The following is a 15,827-nucleotide window of genomic DNA, read 5'->3' as shown; positions in this document are numbered from 1 at the left end:
TATTTTTGTTTGTTTTTGTTTGTTTTTTTTTAGGGGGTGGGAGGGAAGGGGCGGAGAGAATTGAGACCAGATATTGGAACTGCCACGATTGAAAAAAAAAAATAGAGTTTTAAATAAGGTCTCTGCACTTTTTTGACCCTGCTGGAGAAAGAAACTTCACCCCAAAGTTTTTTTGTTTTTTTGTTTTTGCTATTAAGAAGAGACAAGAAGTGGGATTTATTCTTTGGTGGTGGTTGTTTTGTTGTTGTTGTTGTTGTTGTTGTTGTTGCTGGCTGCCTTGCCTTTTCCTCCCGTGACAAAGCATAAATCACGGACACCCGAGAATAAGTCAGGTTGACCTCAGGACTTGCGACTGGCTGGCTGGCAGTCTAGCTAACCAACCCCCTGGACCTAAGGGTGGTGAATGGTGGAGTGCTTTCAGCCTTCCTTCCTTCTCTGGATCCCAAGGTGGGAATAAAAAAGAAAAAAGAAAAAAACAAAAACAAGAACCCAAACGCAAAACCATGAGTTGTGTGCCCTGGAAAGGAGACAAAGCCAAATCTGAGTCCTTGGAATTGCCCCAAGCAGCGCCCCCCGAGATCTACCACGAGAAGCAGCGCCGGGAACTGTGCGCCCTGCACGCCCTCAACAACGTCTTCCAGGACGGCGAGGCCTTCACCAGGGAGACCTTGCAGGAGATTTTCCAGAGGTTCGGAATCCTGCCCCCTCTCCCCAACTACCTCCCTTTCCCCCCCCTGCCTGCACCTCAAAAAACTCCCCAGGGAGCGAGGAGCTCCGGGCCACAAAGCACTTGCTCATCAACAGGTATTTATTAGCTCCAGACTGTTGGCAGCTCGGGGGAAGGAAGGAGAAAAGGGAAAGAAGCCATGATCCTCGTCTGCTTCGGGCCTGGCCTGTCTGTCATGCGTTGTTGTAGACATTTTCTGGCTAAAGATGGGGCTTAGGGAAATGGAGTTACTATATGAGAGAGAGGGAGAGGGATAGCAAAAGAGAGAAAGAAAGAGAAGGACGAGGGTAAGAATTCACCTTTGGGCTTTTGCAGGACCGTGTTTTGTTACCTCCCAGCACTTTTCCACCCCAGAGGTGCAGGACAGGCAGCCTTGAAGCTCAATGTAGGATGAATAGAAGGTCCAACTGACCCCCCCCCCTTTATTTTCTGCTACACCCAGAGGGAGCAGTTTGGGGTGGAGGTGGGGTGCTTCTACTGCTGGTGCCCTCCTCAAGGCACGCACCCCACCCCTTTGAGCTGTCTCTGTGACTCCTAAATGATCCTATCCCCGTGGCCAAGTGCTAGGATTCAGGGTGATGAAGTTGAGCGTGGCCCCTTCTGCTGTGCTGTGTGTGGGCCATGAAGATGCCGCAGCAGTGCCTCTCAGGCCCAAAACAGCCTTGGCCTTGGGCCCGTCTGCTCCTTAGTCCAGGCTTGAAAGGGTCAGGCCCGCTCAGTTTCTGGCACTGAGAAAGTGCAGCACAGGCGCTGCAGTCAGAAGACCTCCTCCGGTTCTTTAGCAGGAGGGGACATTTTTGGTCTCCTGTGGGCCTCAGTGAAAGCTGGGAACACCTATGTACTGAAGCAGCGATGGGAACCATTTGTTCTGGAAGAACCAGAGTCTTCCTCTTTTTGGGGGGGTGGGGGTGGTCACATGTGCTCAGGACCTGGCTCTGCTCTCAGGAATCACTCCTGCTAGTGCTCCAGGGACCCTATGGGATGCCGGGCATTGAACCTGGGTCTGTCAAGTGCGAGACAAGCACCTTATCCACTGTACTAACTCTCTTGCCCTCCCCTCCCCAGGCTTTAAAGAATAAGGCAAGTGTTGGGAGAGCACTGAGGGAGAGTACTTTCTAGTGTGCCTGTTGACCCAGGAGCTCCTAGCAGGGCCCAAGTGCCCTTTGCAGTGGCCGTTATCCAGGAAAGCCAGCCAGTTCTCTCTCCCCAGGAAACCGGCCCTGGCGGGAAGGTCATTTGTTTTTGGGCCCCAAGTTACCCCGGGCATTCAGTGAAGCTGCTTCTTCCTGGCTGGCCACTAATGTTTCTACATCAGATTGGATCTTTGCAAATCATATTCCCAATTTGAGTAAGACTGGGGAGGTGGGGGGCGGGAGGTCTTCCCAGCAAGGCCCTAAGTGTGCAGTGTCCTTTGTAATCTGCAACTGTCAGCGTTGGTGATGCCTGGAAACATGGCTTGGCGTAAATAGGTGACCCAGTTTTGTTCATGAGCAAGTGTCTAGACTAAAAAATTTTGTTGGGGCTGGAGCGATAGCACAGCGGTAGGCCATTTGCCTTGCATGTGACCGACGCGGGATGGTCCTGGGTTCGATCCCTAGTGTCCCATATGGTCCATAAACCTGCCAGGAGCAATTTCTGAGTGCAGAGCTGGGAATAGCCCCTGAGCGCCACCACGTGTATTGGCCCAAAAAAAACAGAAGAAAAACTCTCTCTCTCTCTCTCTCCTCTCTCTCTCTCTCTCCTCTCTCTCTCTCTCTCTCTCTCTCTCTCTCATTTTCTTCTTGTTGTTATGTTTGTTTTGGGGTCACACCTCTCAGTGCTCAAGTCTTTGTTTTGTTTTGTTTTTTGTTTTTGGGCCACACCCGGCATTGCTCAGGGGTTACTCCTGGCTGTCTGCTCTGAAATAGCTCCTGGCAGGCACGGGGGACCATATGGGACACCGGGATTCGAACCAATCACCTTTGGTCCTGGATCGGCTGCTTGCAAGGCAAACGCTGCTGTGCTATCTCTCCGGGTCCAGTGCTCAAGTCTTAACTCCTGGCTCTGTGCTCAGGAACCACACCTAACTCTGGTCTTGGAGCTTGGGGACCATATGGGATGTTGGGGATGGAAACTTGGCAGGTGAGCTTCGTGCAAAAAGCACCCTACCTACCTTGCTGTGACTTCAGCCCCACTTCAGAATCTCCCACAATATCAACCCTGGTGTGACTAAGGCTGCTGAGCATTTCTGAGTGCTTCCCCAGCCGATCCTTTATCGTACCCATCCGACTAGCTATGTTCAGTTTAGTTCCATCCCTTTTTCCCAGGAGAGAATGCAGGGCTAGTAGGATTTAGGCCCAAGCTTTATGCTTGTGGGACCAGGCTTACCTAACCCTGTTCTGCGGAGTCCAGGGTTTGTCAGCAATCCCAATGTCAGTACCTCTCTGCCTTGCCTTGGAGGTTGGGCCCTGGTCTGAATCTGAAGGATTCGTTTCAGCTGTGTTTCTCTGTAGCCAAGAAACTCTAAGCAGTTGCAGCTTCTAAGCTTTCGCATGCATGGTTCAGTCTTCCTGTTGGACCACGCTGATATAAGCCTCCCTTCCTGAATAGCACACTTAGATAAGGCAAATAGTACATACGCAATTCTACTAGTGCTTTTTGTTCTTTTGGGGCCACACCTTAGTGATGCTCAGACTACAACTCCTGGCTCTGCATTCAGGATCATTCCTGGTGGTGCTTGATAGCCCAGATAGGATGCCTGGGATTGATCCCAGGTTGGTCACGTGCAAGGTAAGCATCCTGCCCATAGGACTATCTCTCCGGCCCCCATCATTCCCAGAATGAGCATCCAGACACACAATTGAACTGTGAAAGGAAATCAAAGAAGAAAGTAAAGGGAGATGAGGTGAGGGAGAGAAAATGAGATATTTCTTTATTTTTGGATTATTTTTTTTTGGTGGGGGGAGGTTTTGGGTCACACCCAGCAGTGCTCAGGGGTTACTCCTGGCTCTATGCTCAGAAATCGCCCCTGGCAGGCACAGGGGACCATATGGGATGCTGGGATTCAAACCACTGTCCTTCTGCATGAAAGGCAAATGCCTTACCTCCATGCTATCTCTCTGGGCCCCTATTTTTGGATTTTTTAAAGGGCCACACCCAGCAGTGCTCAGGGCTTACCCCTGGCTCAGGGGACCAAATGCTGAGTATATAATCTGGGTCAGTCCTGTGCACGGCCTTACCCACTGTCCTATCTGTCCCAGCCCTAAATTTGAATTTTTTGTTTGTTTGTTTTTGTTTTAGGGCCATACTTAGCAGTGCTCAGGGACTATTCCCAATTTAGTGCTCAGGAACCGCTCCATGCAGTGTCTGGGATCAAACCTGGGCCTGCCACGTACACAGAATATGCTTAGCCCTTTGGGACAACTGGTGAGAACTCAGGTCTGAGCCTACCTACACTTGGGGGTGTAAGGCATCTGGGTGACTTTGGGATGACAGGATTTGTGCAGAGAGCCTAGTAGCTTTGAAAAGGTGATTTTAGGGGTCTGGAGTGATAGCACTGTGATAGGATGTTTGCTTTGCATGCTGCCAACTCAGGACTCTGGGTTCGATTCCCAGCATCTTATATGGCCCCTCAAGCCTGCCAGGAGCTATTTCTGACGCAGAACCAGGTGTAATCCCTGAGCGCCGATGGGTGTGGCACAAAAAAAAAGAAAGGAAAAACCTGAAAAGGCTACTTTAGCATGTGGCATTGAAGCAAAGATCTGAAATTGGGCATGTGCCACCTATGTGGGTTTGTTTGTTCATTTGTTTTGGGCAATACCTGGCATTGTTCAGGGTTTACTCTGGCTCTGCACTCAGGAATCACTCCTGACAGTGCTTGGGGGGACTAATAGGATGCCAGGGATCGCATGCAGGTCAAATGCCCTACCCACTGTGCTAAGTCCCCAACCCCCCCAAAGCCAATCCTTTCTATTGAGGCTATGACAATAGAGGCAAATATGCTAGCTGAACATAATTGACTGATTTTATGCAGTGCTTAGTCCACAAATCTATTATTTAATGATAGAGAGCTATACAATTATTTCTGTATCATCATGAAATAAATTTCTAAGAAAGGTTTTGCAGGGGCCGGGCGGTGGCGCTGGAGGTAAGGTGCCTGCCTTACCTGCGCTAGCCTAGGAGACGGACCGCGGTTCGATCCCCCAAGCCAGGAGCGACTTCTGAGCGCATAGCCAGGAGTAACCCCTGAGCGTCACTGGGTGTGGCCCAAAAACCAAAAAAAAAAGGTTTTGCAGCCATCTTTTATACCCAGCCCTAATAGTCTAATCGAAAGCAGATGAAGCCAGGAACTTTCTTCATGTCCCAAGTCACAACGTCTGTTCTTTTGGTTTTTTTTTGTTTGTTTGTTTGTTTTGGGGCCACACCCAGTGATGCTCAGAGGTTACTCATGGCGCTCCTGGCTTGGGGACCCTATGGGATGCTGTGTGCAAGGCAAACGCCCTAGCGCTGTGCTATTGCTCTGTCTTGTTTGTTCTTTTGAACATATATTCCTTTCCCTCTCCCCCCTCGCTCCTAAGGAAGTTTTGTTTAGTACAGATCATTTTTTTTTGCTACACACACACTCTCTCTCTCTCCTATCTCTCTCTCCCAGTCCTCTCCTCTTCCTCTCTCTCTCCTCTCTCTCTCCTCTCTCACTCTGCGCTCTCTCTCTCTCTCTCTCTCTCTCTCTCTCTCTCTCTCTCGGAGAGATCACTATAGCTAGGGTATTTGCCTTGAACACAGCCAACTCTGGCTCTATCCCTGGCACCCCATGAGCTTACTAAGAGTAATTTCTGAGCCCAGGGCTAAGCGGAACCCCCTTGAGTATTGCCAAGTGTAGTCCGAGACAAACAAAACCAAAACTAATGCAAGCTGTAAGGTGTAAAATAAAAATCCACGAGTTGTGATGCCACCCCAGGCGCTGTGTTTCTAAGCCCCATGCTGAGGGGTCTGAAGAAACCGGGGAGCCATGAAAGACTAATAAGCCAAGCCGGTCTAGAGAGAGCCCGTCTGCTTCTTAAGGTCCCTGCCCGAGCCTAAAGCCAGAACTGCTTTTCTTTATTCAACCAATACACCTGGGGGGGGGGGAGGTTGTGTAATCTAGGTAGGCTTTTACATATCAAAGGAGAGATTTAAAGGAAGAGGAAGATGGAGAAAGCCTTTATTTTGGGTTACTAGCTGGGTGTCATCTTACAATAAGGGACCCAGACGGGTCCCTTATTGTTTTGGGCTGTTTAGGTTTTTTTGGTTGTCTGGCTTGAACCCAGGGGCCTGCACACTTGTGGAAAGTATTTGTTATACTACCGAACCTCCTCTTCAGTGGGGGAACAGGTTTTCAGAACTGCTCATTTCCTGAGGCCAGGGCAAATTCCCCACGTCCCTGCATTCCCGGAGCAGTGGAAGGAGCTATGCTGAAGGGTTCCGTGGTTCTGCCCGAGCGACAGCACAGTGGGAGAGCACTAGCTTTACATGGGACCAACCAGGCAGGGTTCAACCCCACCCCCCCCCACCCCCGTATCCCATAGGGTCTCTGAAGCCTAACAGGAATGGTCTTGAGTGCAGAGATAGGAGTTAAGTCTTGAGTACTACCAGGTGTGGACCCTCACTACTCCTCCAAAAAGAAACCGGACCCCAAAATAAGAACAGTTTGATGTGAAGGGTCACTCGCTGAGAGTCAACTAGACGATTTCGTCCCGGGGACAGACATGTTGTCTTCGAAATAGGCAACACCTGGGACCTGTGGACGGTGTTTAATGATTGAAAAACACCAGCTGGTTCTGAGTCCCAGTTTCTAAGGCCCCATCTTTCGGCTGTTACTGAGAGGAAACTAATCATAGTTGTAAGAGCACCAACTCCTGCCCTCCCTCACGTTTTCACGACTCTGCAGCCCTTGGGATTGCTGGACCTGGTGGTGGTCGTGGGGGAGAGGAGAGAGGAGAGAGAGAAGAGGAGAGGAGAGGAGAAGAGAGAGGAGAGATCGGGCAGAGAGAGAGAGAGGAGAGGAGAGAGGAGAGATCGGGCAGAGAGAGAGAGAGAGAGGGAAGGAGATAGGAGAGATCGGGCAGAGAGAGAGAAACAGAGAGAGAGGAGAGATCGGGCAGAGAGAGAGAGAGAGGAGAGATCGGGCAGAGAGAGAGGAGAGGAGAGAGGAGAGATGGGGGGTGGGGGAGAGAGAGAGAGAGGGGAGGGGAGGAGAGGAGAGGAGAGGAGAGATCGGGCATAGATGTGAGTGATCTGGACTCAAGTCCCTTCTCTCGCTTGTCAGTCACTTCTGGCCACCAGCTTTCACAGCCCTGTTAAGAGACTCCAGGTCACAGCAAGGGCTTTGTTAGGGGACCTTCCGGTGGAGTGGGGTGGAGTGGCCCCCATGCATTCCAACTGACTGCTCCAAGAGGCTGAAGACACAGACATTCCTCTGGGTCTCTGCTGTTCCCCTTGACTTCGCTCAGCTGCTGAGGCCTTGCACGAGTGGCTGGACCCAGGTGGGGTAAGCTGAGTGACCCAGCACAAATTTAAAGTAAAAAAGGAGGGGCCGGAGAGATAGCACAGCAGTAGGGTATGTTTGCCTTACATGAAGCGGACCCAGGACTGATGATGGTTCGAATCCCAGCATCCCATGTGGTCCCTCAAGCCTGCCAGGAGTTGGTTTCTGAGCACAGAGCCAGGAGTAAACCCTGAGTGCCCCTGGGTATGACCCAAAAACCAAACTAAATAAATAAAATAAAAAAGGAGCCAAGAGACAGCACAGCAGGGAGGGTGTTTGCTTGCACACAGCAGACCTGGGGTTGATCCTGGCATCCCATATGGTCCCCCAGCACAGCCGGGCCTGGCCCCCCAAAAAAGACATTGTCTTTGAATGACTGATGTTGAATTAATTTTGGTTATCGTGGCTTCAGCAGCTTTTTATTGTTGCAAGTGTTGTGCAACGCCCACATTCAGTTATTTACATAACCCCGAATATCCCAGCTTTAGACTATACAGGGAGGTGGGAATTCCCATCTGCAGGCAAAAAGGCTGCTGCTGGAGCCAGAACTCAGCCGTGTGGCCCCCTGTGCCCTTGCTTGCTCCTTTCTCTGCCTCGCAGGATTTAGGGGGACCCAGCAGAGGCAGGGGGGGCAGGTGGAACTTGAAGATGCTTTAGGATTTGACCTGAGACAGGCTCAAAGGGCAGCGTCCTGATGGTGGGGTGCCAGAAGTGCTTGATGCGTGGGAATTGTGACCCTGGGAGGGCGGTGTGGGGGTGGGGTGGGAGAGGCAGGAAGTTGGCTCCAGGGCCAGTGCTCCTAGTGAGCCGATTCTTGGTGCATGGGTGGAAGGAGGGCTGGAAGCTGGGACATGAGTTTCGGAAGAGGGCTCAGAGGTCTTGGTGGGAAGCGAGGAGCCAGAGTACAGGGAGAGATGGAGGGACAGGGTGGGCACAGTTGAGTGTGAGCGGGAAGTGAGAGGCCAGGAAGGAGGCCTCGGGGACACAGGGTGCCTGGTCAGCGGTCGGGGAATGGGAATACATCCCATCTCCCCACCCACGAGTAGGAGCTCCCGAGTCTGGGAGCCCAGACAGCCCAACACCCCAAGGACTCACTTACCTATGAGGACACACGGGCAGGCCAGAGGGCCAGGTCTGCAGAAGAAGGAGTGTAGGCATTGTGTTTCATTCGGCCTCGTGCCTCTGCTGGCTGGAGACTCGGGAAGGAGAAGTTTGAGCTGGGGCATGGCCGGGCTGGGTGTTGTTTGCCCTCATGCCCAAGGCTTGGCACCTGCGACTTTAACCTGGGGAGCCCGGGGCCTGCAGAGCCTTTGACCTATTAAGCTACTGGTTTAATAGTCCCCACAGACCCCAGCGTCTTTTCCTCAGGGTCCAGAAATCACAGCTGCTCCCTCCCACATGCTCCTGGGGCCCTGCCCCAAGCTGCCCCACGGTGCTGGAGTGCAGGGAACAGAGCTGGTTGGGTCAACAGCAGGTTCTCTTCTGAGGCCCCGCTCCCAGGCTTTAGTGGGCTCAGCGTTTGTTTTTGGTGGCCATATGGGGGGGGGGCTCACCACTGGGGCCCCAAATGTCAGGTCCTTGAAGCTCTGTGATGGCAGGTTCCTGAGTCTGTGGGCCCACTCACGGCACTATGTGGTTATGTGGGCAGCATACTGGCTGCAGGGGTCACTCTGTGGCCTCAGCACCCCGTCCATGGCTCCAGAGACTTGTGTGAAAGCTTGTCCCAGACATTAGTGTTTAATAAGGAAAGAACAGGAATGCACGTATGAACACACATGCACGCCCCCTCACATGCACACACACACTCGTGTATGTGGCATTTCAGCCTAGACCAAAGCTCTAGTGATTTGACTTTGAATGGGGGAGGACTAAGACCAGAGCCAGTCCCATTGGAATCGACTGGCAGGTGTGAATAGGGTCTGCTAGCAACGGGCTGTGGTGAAAGTGGCGTGTGTACAAGGCAGGGGCTGGTGCCGGGGAAGGGCCCAGAAGGGGAGGCTATGGGCTTGCTGGAGCAGAAAGTAGTGGGGAGGTGGGAAAGGGGCTAAGGGAGGCTCCTGCAGGCCAGAGAGCTGAAGCCTGAAGATGGTATTGAAATGGACAGTTGGGGACACAATACAACAGCCACTGGGCAGGTGTGAGCTGTGGCCAGAATCAATTGTATATTGGGAAAGATAACTGTTGCTCTAAGAGGAATGTCAGGCCCTATTTGGGGGCCGCCACCCACTGCTGCTCAGGGGCTCCTCTCACTGTTCTGGGCTCGATCCTGGCAGTGCTCTGGTGCTGTGTGCAGTGCCAGGGCCCTGCTGGACCTTCCCCGCTTGAAGAGCCTTCACCCAGCCTGCCTTGCAAGCTCCGGCTGGCCCCAGATTCAAGACCTTTGGGCAGAGAAAACGCAGTGGGGTAGGTGTGTTTTGCCTTGCAAAGTTGCCAACCAGGTTCGTGCTCTGGCACAGCCAGGAGTGATAACTGAGCACCACTGTCCTGCTGAGGCTCAGTAGTCCCACCCCCGCCCCCAGTCCTTTATGAAGGAATTCCTGTGGTTTCTATGACGATTCCTGGCCGATAGTCCCTCTTTGTTTCGTGTTGGAGCCATACCTGGCTGTGCCCGGGACTTATTCCCTGATCGGCTGGCAGTGCTCAAGGGACCATAAGAGGTGCCAAGGATTGAACCTGGGTAGCTGTGTGCAAGGCAAGCGCCTTATTCACTTATGTACTACTTCTCTGGCCCCTGGGTTTGAATCTCTGCCAGTGCATGCTAGGTAGGGGCACCTGACAGCTGAGAAAACTTTTCCCAGAATCTGGTCTGGAGACTTTTCAAGCTGGGAAGGGGTGCTCCTGGCCCTGTGCTCAGCAGTTCTGAGGTGAACCCTGGTCCTGCTAAGGCCCCTGGTGGTTTGGGGCCCTGTGTCTTTCTGTGAGGCCAATCAGTTAGTCCTGCCGATCAAAAGTTCCTGCCTGCCTTGAAGAGGGTCTCTGCCTTGCAGAACCTCCTGGGATAGCCAGACAGTAGGGCTGCAGGCACCTCAGGAAGGCTGAAAGCTCTTCTGCAGAGCCCTTGTGTTGTCTGGTCCAGGTTCTCACCCCTTTCTGATTCTCTGGGCTTGAATTGGGTGAGTCGAGGGGGCTTTTATTCAGGTAACCTATATTTTATGATAGATAACCTGGCCCACTTGCTTGGGGCCTCAGACCAAGGCTTTTGTCCTTGTTGTGTCTGACAACCTGCCTCCATTTGTGTTTATTTTACCTGCCTGCGCCTTGTGGGCCTTTGGTATTTAATGATTAATGATGACCAACAGTGGCCTCAAAACAGAAAGCAGAAAACAGACGGACAGAGAAAACAACCAGGCCCAAAGCCGAGCAGCCAGCCGGACTGCCTCCAGCCAGGAAGGATGTCCGAGGCTTTTCCCCAGAGTTACAAAAAGGGACAAACAAAAGACGTGCCTGCAGGCGGAGCTCAGGAAGTGGGGGAGTCGCCTGCCCTTTTCACAGGGGCACACACACTGGCCTCCGAGCTCCTGCTCAATTCATAGACTGACTTCATGGGGGGGGCCGCAGTGCCAATGGGCCCTTCTGCCTCTGTCGCCGGCCAGACAGTAGGTGGTGCCGCGGAGCAGCAGCAGGGAAAAAGAACATCCTCCCCTCATCTCTCCCCTCCCAGGCTGTCCCCCAACACCATGGTGACCCCCCACAAGAAGAGCATGCTGGGGAACGGGAACTACGACGTGAATGTCATCATGGCAGCTCTTCAGACAAAGGCTACGAGGCGGTGTGGTGGGACAAGCGCAGGTTAGCGGGATGGTCTGGGCAGGGGGCAGCGGGAGCGGGGAGGGGACCTGGGTGCAGTGGGGGGGTTTTCTAGAGGCCTGAGCGCCGCTCTGCTTCTGCAGGGGACGTGGGTGCCATGGCCCTCACGAACGTCATGGGCTTCATCATGAACCTGCCGTCCAGCCCTGTGCTGGGACCCCTGAAACAGCCCCTCAAAAGGCAGCACTGGATCTGCGTCCGCGGCAGTGGGCGGCACTTACTACAATTCTGGACTCGAAGCTCAAGGGACCCGAGTGGATCGGCGGCGAAAGCGAGCTCAGGTAGCCTTGGGGGGACCTCCTGGGCTCCCCTCGCCCTCCCTTGCCACTCATGGTGGCCCTGGTGGACGTGGCGCCTGTGCTAGAGTGTGCCTAGGATGTGCCGGACATCTAGGATGGCTCTAGTCTAGAACATTCTCTATGGCAGAGGTCTCAAACTCGAAGCCCGTGACGCCGTTTGTGGCTCCCGTACAACATTTTGTGGCCTGCAGCCAGCCTTCAAATATCGCAGTATTCGCAATTATTCGCTTACCGAATAATCGCAATAAAAATTGCATTAGTAAGAAAAAAATTCGCATTAAACATTCGCAATACCCCGAGCAGTTCCGTTCGGGGTATGCAAATGTTTAATGCGATTTTTTTTTTCTTACTAATGCGATTTTTTGTTTTTTGTTTTGGGCCACACCCATTTGATGCTCAGGGGTTACTCCTGGCTATACGCTCAGAAGTCTCTCCTGGCTTGGGGGGACCATATGGGAGGCCGGGGGATCGAACCGCAGGCCGTCCTACACTAGCGCTTGCAAGGCAGACACCTTACCTCTAGCGCCACCTTCCCAGCCCACTAATGCGATTTTTTTATTGCGAATATTCGGTGAGCGAAATCCCTTATGCGACCCTGCCATCACCCCGACTTTGCCTCCTGCGGCCCCCAGGTAAATTGAGTTGAGACCCCTGCTCTATGGAGAGAACTGCAAAAGAAAAAAAAAAAAAAGAATGTAAAAAAAGGGGCCGGAGCCGATAGCACAGCGGTGAGGCATTTGCCTTGCACGTGGCCTACACAGGACAGACCCCCAGTTCGAATTCGGGCATCCCATATGGTCCCCCGAGCCTACCAGGAGGGACTTCTGAGTGTTGCTGGTACGAAGGCAGGTGGGCAAACATTGAGGCCAGAGAGGCCTCCAGGGCCCTTTTCTCCCTTTCTTACAAGCCCTTGACCTCAGCATTCTTAGTACTGTTTTTCTCACAGACCAGCTACCGATGGTAGTCAGAGTGAGGTTGGACAGGGTCCGAAAGGAGCTTTAATAAAGGGCCTGTGCCGGGCTCGATCCCCAGCACCCCAAATGGTCCCCAGAACACCAGAGAGCCAATAGTCACCCCTGAGCACTGCCAGGTATGGCCCTAACCCCCCCCTCCTCCCCAATACCCAACAACCCGCAGCTGAAACCCACTGACTGGTTCCAGTTCCCCATACAGAACTGGTAACTTCCCTGGGATTTCACACCCTCACCCCTCTCGCTCTTGCCCCACAGGAAGTTTCTCAAACAGCATTTGCGGGGAAAGAACTGTGAACTCCTGCTGGTGGTCCCCGAGGAGGAGGAGGCCCGGCAAAGCTGGAGGGCTGACGTGTGACGTATAACCCGTGCCCCCAAACATCTCAGCGGGGGTCCCTCAGCGTGGACAGTGCAATAGGACAGTGTGGGGACTGTTGCAAGAACCAACCAGCATTACCTACTCCTGGGGCAGGAGGGGTGTGGAGGGGACTTGGGGAGACTCTGTGTGTCTCGAGGAACAGGGTCCAGCCTGGCCTTGCCTGGCCCGTCCTGTCTCTCCCTTCTTTCCCATCCCAGCACTTGGTAGCAGCTCTGCCGAGTGGCTGCTGCTCTGGCTCGTCTGGAGATGCCGCCTCTGCCCACTGCCCCTTCCGCATGGCGCGGAGGACTCTCAGGAAACCCAGCCCCCTTGGGCCCCAGTTGCGGCACAGCATGCTGTCTCCCCAGCCCCTATCCTGAAAGGTGGTTTCCAGCCATCCTTGCAGTTTTGTAATGGAAAGTTCTCAATATTCCTCCCGGCAAGATGTTAGTGGGACCTAGTGAGCTCTTGGTGAGCTGGCCCAGAGCTGACTGGCCTCCAGGTCGCCACTGAAGCGCTGGCGCTCAGGAAATGCAGATGTCTCCTGCTGCCCCGTGGCCGCACAGCTGGGCCAGGTCACTGGCTGGGGAGCCGCCAGGAGCCCACAGAGCGGATGTGGGGGTCGCAGTGCAGATGTGGGGGTTCTGGTGGGCTCACCATTTTCCTTTCCCGTCAATCAAGAACTGACCCTCCCCTTCTACCTCCTGAAGCAGCTGGAAGCCACTTGCCTGCTGTCACTGAGGGGGAGGGGAGGAGCCCCAGGGTGGCACTGTACAGGTCAGGGGTGTTGGCAGGCCCACGCTGTAACCCCCCTCCAGCGCCAGAACCTGAGCAGGCTTGGGGGGGAAGCAGCAGCTTCCTCCCCACTGTGACTGGAGTGCATGTTTACACCAGCACTTTCTCTGCACATGGATCTTCAACCCCACAAGGCCGTTTTTTTACACTAAGGCCACCGGGTGGTGACGGCACCCCACCCTCGCAGCTGCTGGCCGCCATCTCCTCCGCACCCTTTTCTACTGCAGACCTGCTTGGCACCCCAGGAGCTCCTGACCCCTGCACAATGACATTCCAGCCCACCACCAGCCAGACAGCCGCAGGCAGCTTGCCAACCACCGGCACTGGCACTGGCGGGGAGCGCGACCAGGGGCCGGGACGTGCAAGTGGCACTAGGCCACCTCGAGCAGGAGGCCCAGGCGCCCCAACATTTCAGGGCTGGTTTCTGTTCACCTCTAATTCTGGTGCTTAGGACAGGGATCCGGGCTGAGCCCAGGGGCAAAACGCCCCACTTCTTTCGAAAGGGGCAAGCCTGACCCTGACGCCCATTAAGGGGCAACCCTAGGCTTTTCGTTCTTGCTTTTGTTTTTTTTTTTGTTGGCCTTGTGCTGGGTTTGTTTACAAAAGATGTATTTTGTTTAACCAAATATTAAAAATGAAAACTCTGTACACGAATCTCATCTGCCTTAATTCCACACATAGATGAAAAAGTCCATTTCTGCGCTGCTAATAAAAACAGCAGAACAGTGGGTAAAGGGCTCTCCTTATGTGTGGTTGACCCAGATTTGGTCTCCAGCACCATATATGGTGATTGAGCCCTCCAGGAGTGATTCCTGGAGAGCAGTTTGGCGTGGTTGAAAAATAACGAGTCAGCCACATGCATTTCAAGCAAGACTGCTTTGGTCAGACCTTTTACCTCATAGTACAGTGTGCAGGGCACTTGCCTTGCATGCAGCTAACCAGGTCCAATCTCCACTTCTGGTATGGTCCCCAGGTCATATGATCTGGTATGACCATCAGAAGCAATTCTGAGTGCGGAGCTAGAAATAAGCAGTGAGTGCCACAGGGTGTTTCCCAAGATACTTCACTTAGGAAACCAGATAAAATAGTTCCCGCAATATTCCCCCCAAATGGCATGACAATGTGAAGGAATCCCAATTCTGATCTAGAAACTAAGGATTGTTAGGACTGGCAGATGACTTGGCAGGGAGCTAATGTGGGGCCTGAGTGACCCCAGCTTCCACCCACACAGCAGGATCCAAACTATCTGGGTTTGAGTTCACATCTTGACTATGTTCAAGTACAAGTTTCCAATTTACAGGGTCCATAAAGTCACAAGTGCACTTCACGGCAGGGGAGACGATCCAAGGGGGCTACATTGCCTGCTAGAACCCAGGTTTGGCCCCAGGCTCCAACTTCATGGTCCTTCAAGCACCAAGCTGGGCAGGAATCCTCTCCAACTTGTACTTCATACACTAGCCATGCCCAGCTTAGTTTTATCTGTCAGGCAAAATTAGATAATAGTCCACCTTGTTGTAAAATTTCAAACTTCTGTGGGGGAAAAAATTTTTTTTTGTCTTTGGGCCACACCTGGCAGTCCTCATGGTACTCCTGGCAAGCCTCAGGAACCATATGGGATGCCAGGGATGGAACCCAGTTGGACACATGCAAGGCAAGTGCCCTATTTGCTATCGCCTCAGTCTGAAGATTGCTCCATCCCAAGCACCACCAAGAGTGATTCCTGAGTGAAGAGGCAGAATATAGCCCTGAACATTGCCAGGTATGGCACAAGGGTGAAAAAAAAACGAAACCAGGAAAAGTTTATTTGTGACCTTTCCTGAGCCATAGAAATCAGTACTAAATTATTCCTACCAAATCTTTGGTCTGTCATTAAGACTATAAACTAATGCTTGATTTTGTTTAGTTTTTGACTCGCCTATGTAGATGCTCAAAGGTTAACTCAGGAATCTCTACTTCGAGTGGGCTTGGGGCCCTATGGGATGGTATGAGGATAAAACCCGGGTCAGCTGCTTGTGATGAACCCACTATACTCCGGTCTATGAACTACTTTTAGTTGGTGATCAAAGTCCCTTTCTTCAGAACAGGCAAACATTTCCAGCAAGTTCTTGATCAAAAGGAGTTCGTTTTCACTCACAGAAACGTGTCTTGAAATAAAGAAACACCGTTAAAACAGCAGAAGGGTAGCGAGCCGCTTGCTGCCTTTTAGAAATGGTTCAAATAGAACTGGGGAGGTGGCTCAGTGGAAGCCTTGTATGTGGGAGGCCTGGGCTCAGTTACCTGCAGCATGTGATCCCCGAGAATTGCTAGGGTGGCCCCCAAACAAAAACCATGATTTCATTGCATGTACCACATGCACATGGGTGACACG

At 52.7% G+C, this 15,827-nt stretch overlaps 1 protein-coding gene across 1 annotated transcript; it reads left to right on the top strand.

Annotated features, from left to right (window-relative positions):
• Nucleotides 1-261: 261 nt before the first annotated feature.
• JOSD1 (Josephin domain containing 1) lies at nucleotides 262-12,801 on the top strand. The gene is given in 7 exon segments (XM_049771773.1): nucleotides 262-688; nucleotides 10,891-10,979; nucleotides 10,982-11,018; nucleotides 11,094-11,238; nucleotides 11,240-11,263; nucleotides 11,265-11,317; nucleotides 12,565-12,801. Coding segments are annotated over 7 exon segments (633 nt in total). The 5' UTR covers nucleotides 262-503; the 3' UTR covers nucleotides 12,665-12,801.
• The last annotated feature ends 3,026 nt before the right edge of the window (nucleotides 12,802-15,827 follow it).

This window comes from Suncus etruscus, chromosome 4 (genome assembly GCF_024139225.1).
Source record: "Suncus etruscus isolate mSunEtr1 chromosome 4, mSunEtr1.pri.cur, whole genome shotgun sequence".
NCBI lineage: Eukaryota > Metazoa > Chordata > Mammalia > Eulipotyphla > Soricidae > Suncus > Suncus etruscus.
Note: the sequence above shows the minus strand (reverse complement) of the source record. Positions and strands in the feature narration are given on the sequence as shown.